General features: G+C 47.4%; 1 protein-coding gene across 1 annotated transcript in view; it reads right to left on the bottom strand.

Annotated features, from left to right (window-relative positions):
- Positions 1-20,388, bottom strand: part of ARID3C (AT-rich interaction domain 3C) — a 136,637-nt gene that overhangs the window by 106,855 nt on the left and 9,394 nt on the right. The window contains exon 2 of the mRNA XM_040420135.1: positions 12,913-13,611. Coding sequence (XP_040276069.1) covers positions 12,913-13,611 — 699 coding nt within the window. The remainder of the gene's footprint in view (positions 1-12,912; positions 13,612-20,388) is intronic.

The following is a 20,388-nucleotide window of genomic DNA, read 5'->3' as shown; positions in this document are numbered from 1 at the left end:
CCTGAGTAAAGGGGCTGAAGACTTACGTCCTGAGTAAAGGGGCTGAAAACTTACGTCCTGAGTAAAGGGGCTGAAGACTTACGTCCTGAGTAAAGGGGCTGAAAACTTACGTCCTGAGTAAAGGGGCTGAAGACTTACGTCCTGAGTAAAGGGGCTGAAAACTTACGTCCCGAGTAAAGGGTGTGAAGACTTACGTCCAGAGTAAAGGGTGTGAAGACTTATTTCAATGTAAGATTTTAGTTTTTCCTCATTATGGAGGATCAGGGGCAGAATGATGGGGGAACTTATAGCACGAGGAGCAAGATAAGAAAATGTGAGGACAGTGAAAGGGTGTAAAGACTTTCTCAGTGATTACAGATGCTGATGAATAAACCTGCGGTCAGTGTCCTCCTCGCGTCTGACTGACACAGATCTGTGGCGTCATCACGTGCGGAGCCCCTCTGAGGGGATATTATCATCGGAATGGACGCCGCGCCCTCGCCGCCCACAAGCAGCGGACCGAGAACAACAGCTATGGTAACGTCGGCCGAGCACGTGGCATATATCGGGTGCACTAAATACCGCGGTCACCGCCGCCGGCTTTGTGATCGTACGAGGAAAAGATGAAGAACCATAGAATGGGGCGCATCAACCCCAACACGAGCCGGGCTCCCAAAGGGGGGCGTCACAGCCGGCAATATATCAGGTGCCGCACGCCAAAGATGCGCCCGCTTATCTGCAGCCTCATTCGTCACTGGCTCCCTAAAATGTCCCCAACATGGCGGATCCGCTGGGAGCTGCTTCCATAACAGTGGCTGAAGGGGTTAAGGAGTGAGAATGGCAGCAGGGAGGGGGTAGCGTGACATCTAATTTAATAGGGCGAGGGGGGGGGGAGGGAATGCAGTTCATCTGGTTTCTCTATTTAATGGACTTGTCCTTTATGCTACGAGGGGAATTATTTATGGTCGGGCTGATACTTCTCGGCTACCAGTGACATTCTTCACATTGCGCCACGCTGTGCGGGGCGAGGGGGGCACCTGGGTTACAGGACACTCTATACATCTATATACGGGCGGGGGAGACATAAAGTTATTAATACGGGTTTATTTTCACCCCTGTGACGTCTGTTCTCTCCTTGATTGGGCTCCGGAGAATGGAATTATAGGGATCAATGACCGCAGGATGAGGGTGACTTCTTAAAGGGCATGTCTATGTGGACACCGAGCGGCCGTAGAGGAGCCCTGTCCTCGCGTCTCCCTATTCCTTCCAGATTTTACGTCATGTTGGTATTGTCGTCTATTTCCGGGTGACTACCCAGGTAGCCGCCATGAAAGGGGGTGCGGCAAAGGCCACGTCGGAGGCTACCCAGACCAGGCAACGGCTGACATGATGGCGAAGAATCATTTTGGGAAATTTCGAGAATTTTTTTTTTTTAACGAACCCAGTAGAGTCCCAGACTCACCATTAACCCCTCTCTGGCTCTAGTGTCTGGAGGGTACGTGCCCCCCCTCCCCTGGTGACAGCTGACATGTCGTCAGGGAAGCGGTTACGTGCCGTTGGCTCATCGAGGGTGATGAAATGCCCCCAGTTCCCTTATTTGGGTAAATACTGACAATTTCTGGAAAATCTGTGAAGCAAGAGATAAGCTTTTTTTTTTTTTTTTACAAAAAATGCAAAAACTTAGGCCTGTTTGACATTTGCGGATCCGTGAATACTGTGCGCTGCTGCCTGGCCCGATTCGCTATAATGGGGGCCATCGGCAGCTATCCGGCAAATATGCTGAGGAGCGGCCGGACAAACACCGCAGCGCGCAGCTGTTTTTTCATCCGGCTGCTTCTCGCCATGTTTGCCGGGTAGCGGCTGAATCTCTGACGGTCACCATTATAGTGAATGGGGCCGGAAGGTATCTCGGTAGCGCCCGGTGTTCGCGGACCTGGCCGGCTGTTCTGCAAATGTGAAATGGTTAATTTGTCTCCTGCAGGTGACTACCACTAATGGCCGCCATTACACTGACTGTAGGGGGTGTCACCCGACTTCAGCCTAAATCCCATCTGCGGCAGGACTCTACAGACGCTCTCCAACCCATCTGACTGAGTGCGAGCTCTTCTGCAAATACTTTCACCCTATAGATGTGGAAAAGGTCAAGGGGTGTGAATACTTTTTCAAGGCACTGATACCTGCAGTAAAGTAATTAACCCCTAAACCCAATAGCGATTAATAATTTGACCAGAAGAAGAAAAAGCAGGAGCTTTGCCAGTGTGTCAGTCTTCACTTTAGCTTCTTGCATTCTATTGCATTTCATACATGAAGATAGGGCTTAAGCTACTAAGCTGACATAACGGACCTCTGCAGAGGATGGAATTACGGGGGCGTTTACTGTGTCATCTCCTCCACAATAGCGGCGCAAAGAAGTTGCGGATTTTGTCGCACTCCATATTTGCCGAAAATATTCACGGCGGTTTTCTGGAGTGAAAAGAGACGGAAATCTTATAGACTGTGGTAGGTGAGCGGGAGGATACGCCGAATATATGAGAGACGAGCAACTCTGTATAAATGTCATGAGAGCAGGGAAATCAAGACTGAGGAGAGCAACGCTGGTCGTCAAAAATATCCCCCCCCCCCCAGTGAGTACAGATAAGAGAGTAGATGTCACCTGCAGTCCTATGTAACACCACAGATAACACAGTGATAGCTCTCTGAGTACAGATAATGTAGTAGAGGTCACCTGCAGTCCTATGTAACACCACAGATAACACAGTGATAAGTCTCTGAGTACAGATAATGTAGTAGATGTCACCTGCAGTCCTATGTAACACCACAGATAACACAGTGATAACTCTCTGAGTACAGATAATGTAGTAGATGTCACATGCAGTCCTATGTAACACCACAGATTACACAGTGATAAGTCTCTGAGTACAGATAATGTAGTAGATGTCACCTGCAGTCCTATGTAACACCACAGATAACACAGTGATAGCTATCTGAGTACAGATAATGTAGTAGATGTTAACTGCAGTCCTATGTAACACCATCAATAGCACAGTGATAACTCTCTGAGTACAGATAATGAAGTAGATGTCACCTGCAGTCCTATGTAACACCACAGATAACACAGTGATAACTCTCTGAGTACGGATAATGTAGTAGATGTCACCTGCAGTCCTATGTAACACCACAGAGAACACAGTGATAGCTCTCTGAGTACAGCTAATGTAGTAGATGTCACCTGCAGTCCTATGTAACACCACAGATAACACAGTGATAACTCTCTGAGTACAGATAATGTAGTAGATGTCACCTGCAGTCCTATGTAACACCCCAGATTACACAGTGATAAGTCTCTGAGTACAGATAATGTAGTAGATGTCACCTGCAGTCCTATGTAACACCACAGATAACACAGTGATAACTCTCTGAGTACAGATAATGTAGTAGATGTCACCTGCAGTCCTATGTAACACCACAGATAACACAGTGATAACTCTCTGAGTACAGATAAGAGAGTAGATGTCACCTGCAGTCCTATGTAACACCACAGATAACACAGTGATAGCTCTCTGAGTACAGATAATGTAGTAGATGTCACCTGCAGTCCTATGTAACACCACAGATAACACAGTGATAGCTCTCTGAGTACAGATAATGTAGTAGATGTCCCCTGCAGTCCTATGTAACACCACAGATTACACAGTGATAACTCTCTGAGTACAGATAATGAAGTAGATGTCACCTGCAGTCCTATGTAACACCACAGATAGCACAGTGATAACTCTCTGAGTACAGATAATGTAGTAGATGTCACCTGCAGTCCTATGTAACACCACAGATAACACAGTGATAGCTCTCTGAGTACAGATAATGTAGTAGATGTCACCTGCAGTCCTATGTAACACCACAGATAACACAGTGATAACTCTCTGAGAACAGATAATGTAGTAGACGTTACCTGCAGTCCTATGTAACACCACAGATAACACAGTGATAGCTCTCATAGTACAGATAATGTAGTAGATGTCACCTGCAGTCCTATGTAACACCACAGATGACACAGTGATAACTCTCTGAGTACAGATAATGTAGTAGATGTCACCTGCAGTCCTATGTAACACCACAGATAACACAGTGATAGCTCTCTGAGTACAGATAATGTAGTAGATGTCACCTGCAGTCCTATGTAACACCACAGATAACACAGTGATAATTCTCTGAGTACAGATAATGAAGTAGATGTCACCTGCAGTCCTATGTAACACCACAGATAACACAGTGATAGCTCTCTGGGTACAGATAATGTAGTAGATGTCACCTGCAGTCCTATGTAACACCACAGATAACACAGTGATAGCTATCTGAGTACAGATAATGTAGTAGATGTTACCTGCAGTCCTATGTAACACCATCAATAGCACAGTGATAACTCTCTGAGTACAGATAATGTAGTAGATGTCACCTGCAGTCCTATGTAACACCCCAGATTACACAGTGATAAGTCTCTGAGTACAGATAATGTAGTAGATGTCACCTGCAGTCCTATGTAACACCACAGATAACACAGTGATAGCTCTCTGGGTACAGATAATGTAGTAGATGTCACCTGCAGTCCTATGTAACACCACAGATAACACAGTGATAACTCTCTCAGTACAGACAATGTAGTAGATGTCACCTGCAGTCCTATGTAACACCACAGATAACACAGTGATAACTCTCTGAGTACAGATAATGTAGTAGATGTCACCTGCAGTCCTATGTAACACCACAGATAACACAGTGATAGCTCTCTGAGTACAGATAATGTAGTAGATGTCACCTGCAGTCCTATGTAACACCACAGATAACACAGTGATAACTCTCTGAGTACAGATAATGTAGTAGATGTCACCTGCAGTCCTATGTAACACCACAGATAACACAGTGATAGCTCTCTGAGTACAGATAATGTAGTAGATGTCACCTGCAGTCCTATGTAACACCACAGATAACACAGTGATAACTCTCTGAGTACAGATAATGTAGTAGATGTCACCTGCAGTCCTATGTAACACCACAGATAACACAGTGATAGCTCTCTGAGTACAGATAATGTAGTAGATGTCACCTGCAGTCCTATGTAACACCACAGATAACACAGTGATAACTCTCTGAGTACAGATAATGTAGTAGATGTCACCTGCAGTCCTATGTAACACCACAGATAACACAGTGATAACTCTCTGAGTACAGATAATATAGATGTCACCTGCAGTCCTATGTAACACCACAGATAACACAGTGATATTGCTGTTAGCAGTGTGTAGTGACACACTCAGCTCTGCTACATCTGTACAGCAGCTCTCAGTGTGCAGTCCGCGGTGTTACGTATTTGATGGCGTTTATGGAGATGAGACAGTAAATCCTTCCTGAGAGAAGCCATTTGGTTTTGAAGGTAGGTGTCAGCTGGAGGGGCCCCTGGCCCCACACATGTCCGCATCAATCAGCAGCGTGGCCAGTAATGATGTGGACATCTAATAATAATACAGTCACCAGCAGTACAGTGGGGGGGGGGGGGTGTCCTCTGTGATGTTACAATGTATCACTCCAGGATCGGCTCACAGAGCATTGTCTACGCTGGATACATTGTAACAAACCAGAATATTTTCATTCATTGACAGAAAACAGAGATATTGAAACAAAATCTACTAGAAAGTTGGACAACTCTCCAGTGGTTGCTGCTGCTGCTGAGAGTTGTGGTCCTATAATCTGTGGAGAGTAACTGGCGGCAGCAGCGTGTGACAGTCATCAGCCGGCGGCAGCCAGGGGCCTACATACACACGGGGGCCACACGTCTGGGGCCCCGCCTCTCCTCCCCATAAACATCATCTTATATCCATAGGTGGCGGATCCGGAAACAATAGTATAGAAGGCAATATGGGAGCTTAAAGGGCCAGCGTCCCATCAGTTCCCCCCTGTTCTGAAGATCTCTGCTTGCTGTCACTTTCTTGTTTTCAGAGTTAACACTTGTCACAGCTGAGTGTCTGTTACAGTTGTATCCAGTCTAGACAATCCTCTGTGAGGAGAACACAGCAGCAGAACATATCTCCCTCCTGCTTTGATAGTTTGTTACAATGTATCAGTCCAGTGTGCACAATGTTTATATCACAGAGGATTGTGTACACTGGAGACACACTGTAACAAACCCTCAGCTGTGCTGGATCTTTAGTTATACAATGTCCCATTTCATATAATGTAGATCTGTACCGAGCTGAGATTTTAGGGTGCAATCTATATAAGCTATTGGGGTGCTCTGTGCATGGAGCTGTGTTTTTGGGGAGCACTATGTACTGAGCCCTTGAGGATTAGCTTGTCCTGGTTTTGGGTGTGCCTTGTTCTATGTTTTGGGGTACATCATGCTCCTGGGGCGTGCCCTGTGTTTTGGGGTATATTATGCTCCTGGGGCGTGCCCTGTGTTTCGGGGTACATTATGCTCCTGGGGCGTGCCCTGTGTTTTGGGGTATATTATGCTCCTGGGGCGTGCCCTGTGTTTTGGGGTATATTATGCTCCTGGGGCGTGCCCTATGTTTTGAAGTATATTATGCTCCTGGGGCGTGGCCTGTGTTTTGGGGTATATTATGGTCCTGGGGCGTGCCCTGTGTTTTGGGGTATATTATGCTCCTGGGGCGTGCCCTATGTTTTGAAGTATATTATGCTCCTGGGGCGTGCCCTGTGTTTTGGGGTATATTATGCTCCTGGGGCGTGCCCTGTGTTTTGGGGTATATTATGCTCCTGGGGCGTGCCCTGTGTTTCGGGGTACATTATGCTCCTGGGGCGTGCCCTGTGTTTTGGGGTAGATTATGCTCCTGGGGCGTGCCCTGTGTTTCGGGGTACATTATGCTAATGGGGCGTGCCCTGTGTTTCGGGGTACATTATGCTCCTAGGGCGTGCCCTGTGTTTTGGGGTACACTATGCTCCTGGGGCGTGCCCTGCCTTGCGTTCTGGGGGGCGGCCCGCACACTCTGAGCTGACATACCTGACATTCTTTGTTTTCCCTCCTCGAGAACAGGTTTTGTAAACACTCTGCCCCTAACAGTGACCTCTGTGACCTCCAGCACCACCCAGAGTGCTGCCATTAACCCTTCCATGTCCAGTCAGGAGAATACAGACGAAGCACCAGAACCAAGCACTACAGCTGCCTGCGAGGACCAAAAACCACCATGTGCCAAATCTAATAACCCTGGGTGTATGCAGGAATGTCGGGGGGGTGGATGGGCACCGGGCGACGACACTGTTCCACCCTAATATTATCCAGGTGGATGGACCTTAAGCCCCTCCCCTCTGCTATAAATGTGACAGCTGTAGCATCCAAACAGGAGACCACTACAGCAGAGGGGAGGGGCTGTGAGGCAGCTCCCAGCAGATGGCACTTCCTGGTGAAGCTCCGCCTCTGGGGCACTTACAGGAACGAAACATAGCAGAATAAAACTTCATATTCTTACTACTCGTGATGAGAAAAGCTCCACAAAATGTAGGTCTGTCCAGCTCTACCTGACCCCTATCTACCGCTGTCAACAGAACTGCTGACAGACTCCCTTTAAATCTCTGCTTTTTCTGAGCCCTGTAGTCATGTAGGATGTCTATTCAGTGACTGAAAGCTATCTTTGTCTCTCAGAGACATTACATCCTATGTGACTGATATCAGCCGCTCCTCTTATAACGCTCCAGCACTGATATAACCTCCAGAGACATTACATCCTATGTGACTGATATCAGCCGCTCCTCTTATAACGCTCCAGCGCTGATATAACCTCCAGAGACATTACATCCCATGTGACTGATATCAGCCGCTCCTCTTATAACGCTCCAGCGCTGATATAACCTCCAGAGACATTACATCCCATGTGACTGATATCAGCCGCTCCTCTTATAACGCTCCAGCACTGATATAATCTCCGGAGACATTACATCCCATGTGACTGATATCAGCCGCTCCTCTTATAACGCTCCAGCACTGATATAACCTCCAGAGACATTACATCCCATGTGACTGATATCAGCCGCTCCTCTTATAACGCTCCAGCACTGATATAATCTCCGGAGACATTACATCCTATGTGACTGATATCAGCCGCTCCTCTTATAACGCTCCAGCACTGATATAACCTCCAGAGACATTACATCCTATGTGACTGATATCAGCCGCTCCTCTTATAACGCTCCAGCACTGATATAACCTCCGGAGACATTACATCCTATGTGACTGATATCAGCCGCTCCCCTTATAACGCTCCAGCACTGATATAACCTCCGGAGACATTACATCCCATGTGACTGATATCAGCCGCTCCCCTTATAACGCTCCAGCACTGATATAACCTCCAGAGACATTACATCCTATGTGACTGATATCAGCCGCTCCTCTTATAACGCTCCAGCACTGATATAACCTCCGGAGACATTACATCCTATGTGACTGATATCAGCCGCTCCCCTTATAACGCTCCAGCGCTGATATAACCTCCGGAGACATTACATCCCATGTGACTGATATCAGCCGCTCCTCTTATAACGCTCCAGCGCTGCTTTCCCTATACATTAGGTGATAATGTGACGTCCTCCTCCCCGACCTCTCGGCTCATGAACGGGTCACAAGTCAATAATAAAAACGGATCTCCAGAAATGACGGCGATTCGGCCTCTATTGTAGAGGTCTGAGGAATGCGAGGCAGCGTCCTCCCCCCGTATTACGCAGACACCTGTAATAACAAGAGAATAATAGAGGAGCGCGGTCGCCCATTCAGGAGCACACACTGAGACCCACACGCCCCATCCCGCCCCGAGACCGGTTCTTCCACTGCCTGCAGCCTGGTATCTGCGGAACGGTCACAAGCGGAAACGCTCCACGTGAACCCAGGATGGCAGATTCTGGTCTGACAACTCTCAGCGCCCCGTGTCACCTTTCTTTACCGCCAAAGTATTTTTACCATAATAAGGGGATAAGAATGGCGCAAGGACGACGGACGCTGATCTGATAGGGGAGGGGCCTGACGCAGGATTGGCGTGAAAAAAAAAAACCGGATTCTCTCCGCACTGTGTGAATGGACGCTCATGTGTAACGTACGCCCACGTCCTCCGTAACTGTTTATAGCGGCTCTGACTAATGGGGGCCATATTGGCAGGTGGTCGCTGTCACATGGTGAGGAGCCCCTTCCCCCACCCCGGGGGCAGTCTTCTCACCGTCCGCCCCCTGTCACTGCTATTGTTTTGGGATAAATAAGGTATGATGTGAGATAGGGATCAGCGGCGCCTGCACAATGCGTCCATCGCTTCCGCTCGCCCCGCTCCACCTCACTGACATCCTATAGGTGTCCGAAGCATTCACTCAACACATCGGGGGTCTATCTACTCTTAAAGGGCCGGTGTCCAGTCTTATAGAATCAGGCATACACTGGAAAGTTCTGCAACTTCAATAAAATCTGATTAAGTTTCTGTTGCCAGGATCTCTGCTTGCTGCCAATGAATAGACATATAAGTGTGCATTCAGAGGCTGAGTAATGATGAGACATTGTATCCAGACAATGCTGAGTGAGCTGGAGCGATACATTGTTACTACTAGCACCATGTGTACTCCTGGAATGTGGACGGGGGGGGGGGGGGGGGGGGGGGATATCCCTTCCTCTAATGACTCCTAATTCCGCTAATGGTCTCTGGCTACTGCGGCGCTCAGGAGATTATAGCATTACAGCTGCTATAATGTCCAGAAATCTACCTGCCAGACAGGAAGGAACCGGCGCATTTACTGCAATATCACAGCGCAGGCGTCTAATACACAAAGCATCACAAGAGAAATGGACAACCTGGAGCTCCACACCAAGGACCAGGAGTGAGACACAAGATGTATAGCGGAGGTACTGACATATCACCAGGAGGAGAGGAGACGTATATACTGTGTATGTATGGTCTATTCAGGATGATGTGTACATACATTACATTAGTGAGCGCAGCTCTGGAGTATAATACAGGATGTAACTCAGGATCAGTACAGGATAAGTAATGTATGTACACAGTGACTGCACCAGCAGAATAGTGAGTGCAGCTCTGGAGTATAATACAGGATGTAACTCAGGATCAGTACAGGATAAGTAATGTATGTACACAGTGACTGCACCAGCAGAATAGTGAGTGCAGCTCTGGAGTATAATACAGGATGTAACTCAGGATCAGTACAGGATAAGTAATGTATGTACACAGTGACTGCACCAGCAGAATAGTGAGTGCAGCTCTGGAGTATAATACAGGATGTAACTCAGGATCAGTACAGGATAAGTAATGTATGTACACAGTGACTCCACCAGCAGAATAGTGAGTGCAGCTCTGGAGTATAATACAGGATGTAACTCAGGATCAGTACAGGATAAGTAATGTAATGTATGTACAAAGTGACTGCACCAGCAGAATAGTGAGTGCAGCTCTGGAGTATAATACAGGATGTTACTGAGGATCAGTACAGGATAAGTAATGTATTGCATGTACACAGTGACTGCACCAGCAGATTAGTGAGTGCAGCTCTGGAGTATAATACAGGATGTAACTCCGCATCAGTACAGGATAAGTAATGTATTGCATGTACACAGTGACTGCACCAGCAGAATAGTGAGTGCAGCTCTGGAGTATAATACAGGATGTAACTCAGGATCAGTACAGGATAAGTAATGTAATGTATGTACACAGTGATTGCACCAGCAGAATAGTGAGCGCAGCTCTGGAGTATAATACAGGATGTAACTCAGGATCAGTACAGGATAAGTAATGTATGTACACAGTGACTGCACCAGCAGAATAGTGAGTGCAGCTCTGGAGTATAATACAGGATGTAACTCAGGATCAGTACAGGATAAGTAATGTATGTACACAGTGACTGCACCAGCAGAATAGTGAGTGCAGCTCTGGAGTATAATACAGGATGTAACTCAGGATCAGTACAGGATAAGTAATGTATGTACACAGTGACTGCACCAGCAGAATAGTGAGTGCAGCTCTGGAGTATAATACAGGATGTAACTCAGGATCAGTACAGGATAAGTAATGTAATGTATGTACAAAGTGACTGCACCAGCAGAATAGTGAGTGCAGCTCTGGAGTATAATACAGGATGTTACTGAGGATCAGTACAGGATAAGTAATGTATTGCATGTACACAGTGACTGCACCAGCAGAATAGTGAGTGCAGCTCTGGAGTATAATACAGGATGTAACTCCGCATCAGTACAGGATAAGTAATGTATTGCATGTACACAGTGACTGCACCAGCAGAATAGTGAGTGCAGCTCTGGAGTATAATACAGGATGTAACTCAGGATCAGTACAGGAAATGTAATGTATGTACACAGTGACTGCACCAGCAGAATAGTGAGTGCAGCTCTGGAGTATAATACAGGATGTAACTCAGGATTAGTACAGGATAAGTAATGTAATGTATGTACACAGTGACTGCACCAGCAGAATAGTGAGTGCAGCTCTGGAGTATAATACAGGATGTAACTCAGGATCAGTACAGGATAAGTAATGTATGTACACAGTGACTGCACCAGCAGAATAGTGAGTGCAGCTCTGGAGTATAATACAGGATGTAACTCCGCATCAGTACAGGATAAGTAATGTATGTACACAGTGACTTCACCAGCAGAATAGTGAGTGCAGCTCTGGAGTATAATACAGGATGTAACTCAGGATCAGTACAGGATATGTAATGTATGTACACAGTGGCTCCACCAGCAGAATAGTGAGTGCAGCTCTGGAGTATAATACAGGATGTTACTGAGGATCAGTACAGGATAAGTAATGTAATGTATGTACACAGTGACTCCACTAGCAGAATAGCGAGTGCAGCTCTGGAGTATAATACAGGATGTAACTCAGGATCAGTACAGGATAAGTAATGTAATGTATGTACACAGTGACTGCACCAGCAGAATAGTGAGTGCAGCTCTGGATTATAATACAGGATGTAACTCAGGATCAGTACAGGATAAGTAATGTATGTACACAGTGACTTTTCACTTAGAAAATGTGTCACAGAGGTTTTCGTGACTGAAGAAATATAATATGACTTCCAAACTTGTGAGACTTTATTTTAGAGCCAACAGAAATTCTGGGTAGGAGACATTTCATTGACTGATATGTCGGCTGAGACTTCATAGTCTATGGTGTCGTGCTCCGGTCCCGTCAATAGGCTTTGCAGTGAGAAGAACCACTATGACTGGGACCAGGTTCTCACATAGTGATGATAAGATTGGTCTTACTTCATCGATCTATGTAATGTGTTTGTGCAAGACCTCCTAAGACAGTTTCCACTTCTATGAAGACATATATCCAAGCCATTTGTTCATCATTTTTATAAACCAACACAGAAAAACTGGGCGATGACAATACGTAACCATCCATGAATGTGCCAAAGCCTACAAGTCCCTGTAAAACCGGCCTCCAACACCGTTCTCCACAAATGTCAAATCTACGGTCAACGGGAACACTGTGACATGATCTATGGAGTTCAACCTCCCATCTCCCTTGGAGTAACTCTATGACACAGGACCACAGACATTAGAGGTAGGTCAGCTGTAACGCTACCAGTTGTATACAAGACTTCAACATGTCGGAAAGGTGAATGTTGGCCAATACTCCTTATATATGTTTGGAGTCATCACCCTACAGGCCTCACCAGCTGATAATCCAGATGTGCTTGCTTAATGACCAGGAATTTCAGCCGATGTTTTTCTGAGCTGAACCATCTGGATGAAGACATCACCCAACGTTGACGAAGAGGTGACATCAGTCTGGTAAGGTATGGGGGTCTGGGATGTTGTGGGCGTCTTAGCTCAATGCTTGGTTGTCCATGAGGAAGCTGACTAAACCCTAATGCCTGTGGTCAGCTTTAGAGCATGTGGATAATGGTTCTTACCTGTTTGAACTGCTCCTCATATGTCCATTCGTGAGGTCCTGGTTGTCCATTAGGGGATAAAGTCTGGGACTGTGAACTTGTGTTTGGCATCTGAGAGTGACCCACCCCCGACACTATTTTGCCCGGTGAATCGGGTCGTTGTATGTTTGAGGACATCTCCAAATCTTCTTCATCTTCTTCTTCCCCATCCTCATCTTCCATGTCTTCGTCTTCGAAGTCTGCGTCATCACCATCGCTCTTGTGCTTGGGCTCTTCCTCTTCTGGTTGATGGACCGGCACCCGTGTGTATATCAGAGTAGGCCGGTTCTGGGACACGGTCGAGCTGGTTGCAGATGTACTGGTAGTGGTTGCATTGATGGTGTTGGAGGGTGAAGGTGACGTGACCACTGTTGCCACTGCTGCAGCCGCCCTGACGGCCGCCTGGTACTGCCGTATGGCCAACGCCTGCTGTTGTATTCTGGATTCCACCAAACATCGAAGCTCTCTGTCCTTTTCTTGCCTCAATTTTTCCTCTAAGGCCAAGCGCGCAGCTTGTTGGCGTTGCAGGTTTTCCATGACCGCCTCGAGTCTCATACCGCCACCTGAAGAAACAGACTGGGAGGACTGGGAAGGACGGGAAATAGGAAAAGGTGAGCTGTGGTGGGAGGAAGCAGATACAAGGAGCGAGGGGATAGACGTAGGGGCCGAGAATGCTGCCTGCTGGAGTACGCAGGGGGAAGGAGTGAGATGGGGCACAGAGAGGATGAGCAGGTACAAAGATGGAGAAGAAACGGGTGGATATAGATAGAATAATAATATATATAGAGGACAAGACCCAGGTGGTAAAAACATATAGTACAGAATGAGCGGGGGCAGAAGTGATAGACCGCACGTATCAGAAAAATAAGGAACGGAAGCATTGATTAGGAAAGCAAAAAAGGAAGAGGACAGAAAAGAGGAAGCAGAAAAAGCATGAGGAGGGTAAAGGAAACGAAAAGATGTATTGGGAAGGGGGGGGGGGATCGTTTGGGGGAGGGGGGGAAAAATTATTACAAGAGTTACATGAAATCCACACCGACCATCTATATACAGAATTACCCATCAGTACTGCCCTTACCCCTCTATATATTACACATCAGTATTACCGACCTTACCTCTCTATATATTACACATCAGTATTACTGCCCTCCCCCCTCTATATATTACACATCAGTATTACTGCCCTTACCTCTCTATATATTACACATCAGTATTACTGCCCTTACCTCTCTATATATTACACATTAGTATTACCGCCCTTACCTCTCTATATATTACACATCAGTATTACCGACCTTACCTCTCTATATATTACACATCAGTATTACTGCCCTCCCCCCTCTATATATTACACATCAGTATTACTGCCCTTACCTCTCTATATATTACACATCAGTATTACTGCCCTTACCTCTCTATATATTACACATTAGTATTACCGCCCTTACCTCTCTATATATTACACATCAGTATTACTGTCCTTACCTCTCTATATATTACACATCAGTATTACCGCCCTTACCTCTCTATATATTACACATCAGTATTACCGCCCTTACCTCTCTATATATTACACATCAGTATTACTGCCCTTACCCCTCTATATACGGTACAGACCAAAAGTTTGGACACACCTTCTCATTCAAAGAGTTTTCTTTATTTTCATGACTATGAAGGCATCAAAACTATGAATTAACACATGTGGAATTATATACATAACAAACAAGTGTGAAACAACTGAAAATATGTCATATTCTAGGTTCTTCAAAGTAGCCACCTTTTGCTTTGATTACTGCTTTGCACACTCTTGGCATTCTCTTGATGAGCTTCAAGAGGTAGTCCCCTGAAATGGTCTTCCAACAGTCTTGAAGGAGTTCCCAGAGATGCTTAGCACTTGTTGGCCCTTTTGCCTTCACTCTGCAGTCCAGCTCACCCCAAACCATCTCGATTGGGTTCAGGTCCGGTGACTGTGGAGGCCAGGTCATCTGGCGCAGCACCCCATCACTCTCCTTCATGGTCAAATAGCCCTTACTTTCAAAGTTTTCCCAATTTTTCGGCTGACTGACTGACCTTAATTTCTTAAAGTAATGATGGGCACTCGTTTTTCTTTACTTAGCTGCTTTTTTCTTGCCATAATACAAATTCTAACAGTCTATTCAGTAGGACTATCAGCTGTGTATCCACCTGACTTCTCCTCAACGCCACTGATGGTCCCAACCCCATTTATAAGGCAAGAAATCCCACTTATTAAACCTGACAGGGCACACCTGTGAAGTGAAAACCATTTCAGGGGACTACCTCTTGGAGCTCATTAAGAGAATGCCAAGAGTGTGCAAAGCAGTAATCAAAGCAGAAGGTGGCTACTTTGAAGAACCTAGAATATGACATATCTTCAGTTGTTTCACACTTGTTTGTTATGTATATAATTCCACATGTGTTAATTCATAGTTTTGATGCCTTCATAGTCATGAAAATAAAGAAAACTCTTTGAATGAGAAGGTGTGTCCAAACTTTTGGTCTGTAGTGTATTACACATCAGTATTACTGCCCTTACCCCTCTATATATTACACATCAGTATTACACTCTCTATATGACTTGTCAGCACTACTCTACATTACGCTCTCTATATTACACATCAGTATTAAGCTCTCTATATTACACATCAGTATTACGCTCTCTACATGACACGTCAGTATTACGCTCTCTACATTCCGCTCTCTATACGTCACGTCAGTATTATGCTCTCTATACGACACGTCAGTATTACGCTCTCTATACGACACGTCAGTATTACGCTCTCTATACGTCACGTCAGTATTACGCTCTCTATACGTCACGTCAGTATTACGCTCTCTACATGACACGTCAGTATTACGCTCTCTACATTACGCTCTCTACATTACGCTCTCTATACGACACGTCAGTATTACGCTCTCTACATGACACGTCAGTATTACGCTCTCTACATGACACGTCAGTATTACGCTCTCTACATGACACGTCAGTATTACGCTCTTTACATTACGCTCTCTACATTACGCTCTCTATACGACACGTCAGTATTACGCTCTCTACGTGACACGTCAGTATTACGCTCTCTACATGACACGTCAGTATTACGCTCTCTACATGACACGTCAGTATTACGCTCTCTATACGTCACGTCAGTATTACGCTCTCTATACGTCACGTCAGTATTACGCTCTCTACATGACACGTCAGTATTACGCTCTCTACATGACACGTCAGTATTACGCTCTCTACATTACGCTCTCTACATTACGCTCTCTATACGACACGTCAGTATTACGCTCTCTACGTGACACGTCGGAGGCTCGCGGCTCATTCATCACAATAAGAATCTGCTCATTGATTGTAAAATGAAATCTTCCTGATTTATACGGAGGAAACGTCTCATTTTCTGAACAATGTAATCAACTAATTAAATGATCTAATGAGGCACCGACAAGGATCCCCCCCCCCCCTTTAACCATCGAAAGGAAGGTTCTCAGAGACAGGGCCACCAACTCCAGTCTAACTGCTTCATGTCATCTTATTGACCCTCATCTGCTCCATTCACTGACAGCGCTGAGGTTTTATAGATACAATGTAACCTCTCGTCTTCTGGTGATGGTCCAGAGACATTGTCTGGAGGATCTCCTGAGGAGAGCAGGACCCACGCCGTACAATGTAGTCGGCCATTAGATCTCCTGAGGAGAGCAGGACCCACGCCGTACAATGTAGTCGGCCATTAGATTGTCTCTCCTCACACAGACACGCGGATATTTCAGCTTCGGGTTAAAAGGAAATTATCTGTTGTTTTCTATCCATTTGTTCAGCAGTTAATTACTGTAAGGCGACTGTAGGAATAATAACAGGAAGTCCTGAAAAATCCCTGCCCCCGATCAGTTCAGCGCTCTGAGCGGTGTGAACATGTCCTACAAATGAAAGAGAAGCAATAATCGCAGGCAGCTTCTATACGGACAGAGAAACCGCTGCCTGTTATCAGCGCAGCCGCCTGCACAGTGTAAAGTGCATGGGGGGATGAATGATCGTAGGTACGAAAAACCTAGAGATTATTGTGTGATGAACATGCAAGCTAACCAGCTCCAATCGACCTGCTGTAGGGTCCACCATCACTGGACCCGGGCAGTATATCTGACTGTGTGTCAGCCTTCTCTTTGAAACTGTTAAAGGGGTTGTCCACTTTTAATTAGGTCATCTAGGAACTTGTTGTCACTGAAGATTTGCTGAGAGCCTGATATTCAGAGGACGCTTTATATAAGGCCTATTAGAATCAGCAGTTCTCCACTGTCTACAGAAGCACTTCACTCTCTGCAGCACCTCTCCACTCTCTGCAGCACCTCTCCACTCTCTGCAGCACCTCTCCACTCTCTGCAGCACCTCTCCACTCTCTGCAGCACCTTTCCACTCTCTGCAGCACCTCTCCACTCTCTGCAGCACCTCTCCACTCTCTGCAGCACCTCTCCACTCTCTGCAGCACCTCTCCACTCTCTGCAGCACCTTTCCACTCTCTGCAGCACCTTTCCACTCTCTGCAGCACCTCTCCACTCTCTGCAGCACCTCTCCACTCTCTGCAGCACCTCTCCACTCTCTGCAGCACCTCTCCACTCTCTGCAGCACCTCTCCACTCTCTGTAGCACCTCTCCACTTTCTGCACCACCTCTCCACTCTCTGCAGCACCTCTCCACTCTCTGCAGCACCTCTCCACTCTCTGCAGCACCTCTCCACTCTCTGCAGCACCTCTCCACTGTCTGCAGCACCTCTCCACTGTCTGCAGCACCTCTCCACTGTCTGCACCACCTCTCCACTCTCTGCAGCACCTCTCCACTCTCTGCAGCACCTCTCCATGTTCTGTAGCACCTCTCCACTCTCTGCAGCACCTCTCTACTGTCTGCAGCACCTCTCCACTGTCTGCAGCACCTCTCCACTCTCTGCAGCACCTCTCCACTCTCTGCAGCACCTCTCCACTCTCTGCACCACCTCTCCATGTTCTGTAGCACCTCTCCACTCTCTGCAGCACCTCTCCACTGTCTGCAGCACCTCTCCACTGTCTGCAGCACCTCTCCACTCTCTGCAGCACCTCTCCACTCTCTGCAGCACCTCTCCACTCTCTGCAGCACCTCTCCACTCTCTGCAGTGTCTCTCTACTGTCTACAGAAGCACTTCACTTTCTGATGCACATCCCCATTCTCTGCAGCACCTCTCCACTCTCTGTAGCAACTCTTCACTATCTGTAGCAACTTCACTCTCTGCCAACACCTCTCCACTCTCTGCAGCACCTCTCCACTCTCTGCAGCACCTCTCCCCTCTCCGCAGAACCTCTCCATTCTCTGCAGCACCTCTCCATGTTCTGTAGCACCTCTCCACTCTCTGCAGCACCTCTCCACAATCTGTAGCAACTTCATTCTCTGCCAACACCTCTCCACTCTCTGCAGCACCTATCTATTCTCTGCAGCACCTCTCCATGCTCTGCCAACACCTCTCCACTCTCTGAATCACCTCTCCACTCTCTGCAGCACCTCCTCCTTCTCTGCAGCACCTCCTCATTCTCTGCAGCACCTTCCACTTTCTGCAGCACCTCTCCATTTTCTGCAGCACCTCTCCACTCTCTGCAGCAACTCCTAACTCTCTGTAGCAACTCTTCACTATCTGTAGCAACTTCACTCTCTGCCAACACCTCTCCACTCTCTGCAGCACCTCTCCACTCTCCGCAGCACCTCTCCACTCTCTGCAGCACCTCTCCACTCTCTGCAGCACCTCTCCACAATCTGTAGCAACTTCATTCTCTGCCAACACCTCTCCACTCTCTGCAGCACCTATCTATTCTCTGCAGCACCTCTCCACTCTCTGAATCACCTCTCCACTCTCTGCAGCACCTCCTCCTTCTCTGCAGCACCTCCTCATTCTCTGCAGCACCTTCCACTTTCTGCAGCACCTCTCCATTTTCTGCAGCACCTCACCACTCTCTGCAGCACCTCTCCACTCTCTGCAGCACCTTTCCACTCCCTGCAGCACCTCTCCACTCTCTGCAGCACCTCTCCACTCTCTGCAGCACCTCTCCACTCTCTGTAGCACCTTTCCACTCGCTGCAGCACCTCTCCACTCTCTGCAGCACCTCTCCACTCTCTGCACCACCTCTCCACTCTCTGCAGCACCTCTCCACTCTCTGCAGCACCTCTCCACTTTCTGCAGCACCTTTTCACTCTCTGCAGCACCTCTCCACTCTCTGCAGCACCTCTCCACTCTCTGCAGCACCTCTCCACTCTCTGCAGCACCTCTCCACTCTCTGCAGCACCTCTCCATGTTCTGTAGCACCTCACCACTGTCTGCAGCACCTCTCCACTCTCTGCAGCACCTCTCCATGTTCTGTAGCACCTCTCCACTCTCTGCAGCACCTCTCCACTCTCTGTAGCAACTCTTCACTATCTGTAGCAACTTCACTCTCTGCCAACACCTCTCCACTCTCTGCAGCACCTCTCCACTCTCTGCAGCACCTCTCCACTGTCTGCAGCACCTCTCCACTGTCTGCAGCACCTCTCCACTCTCTGCAGCACCTCTCCACTCTCTGCAGCACCTCTCCACTCTCTGCAGCACCTCTCCACTCTCTGCAGTGTCTCTCTACTGTCTACAGAAGCACTTCACTTTCTGATGCACATCCCCATTCTCTGCAGCACCTCTCCACTCTCTGTAGCAACTCTTCACTATCTGTAGCAACTTCACTCTCTGCCAACACCTCTCCACTCTCTGCAGCACCTCTCCACTCTCTGCAGCACCTCTCCCCTCTCCGCAGAACCTCTCCATTCTCTGCAGCACCTCTCCATGTTCTGTAGCACCTCTCCACTCTCTGCAGCACCTCTCCACAATCTGTAGCAACTTCATTCTCTGCCAACACCTCTCCACTCTCTGCAGCACCTATCTATTCTCTGCAGCACCTCTCCATGCTCTGCCAACACCTCTCCACTCTCTGAATCACCTCTCCACTCTCTGCAGCACCTCCTCCTTCTCTGCAGCACCTCCTCATTCTCTGCAGCACCTTCCACTTTCTGCAGCACCTCTCCATTTTCTGCAGCACCTCTCCACTCTCTGCAGCAACTCCTAACTCTCTGTAGCAACTCTTCACTATCTGTAGCAACTTCACTCTCTGCCAACACCACTCCACTCTCTGCAGCACCTCTCCACTCTCCGCAGCACCTCTCCACTCTCTGCAGCACCTCTCCACTCTCTGCAGCACCTCTCCACAATCTGTAGCAACTTCATTCTCTGCCAACACCTCTCCACTCTCTGCAGCACCTATCTATTCTCTGCAGCACCTCTCCACTCTCTGAATCACCTCTCCACTCTCTGCAGCACCTCCTCCTTCTCTGCAGCACCTCCTCATTCTCTGCAGCACCTTCCACTTTCTGCAGCACCTCTCCATTTTCTGCAGCACCTCA

The sequence above is a fragment of the Bufo bufo genome, chromosome 2 (genome assembly GCF_905171765.1).
Source record: "Bufo bufo chromosome 2, aBufBuf1.1, whole genome shotgun sequence".
Lineage (NCBI taxonomy): Eukaryota > Metazoa > Chordata > Amphibia > Anura > Bufonidae > Bufo > Bufo bufo.
The sequence above is the reverse complement of the archived record's forward strand: the minus strand, read 5'-3'. Positions and strand labels throughout refer to the sequence as shown.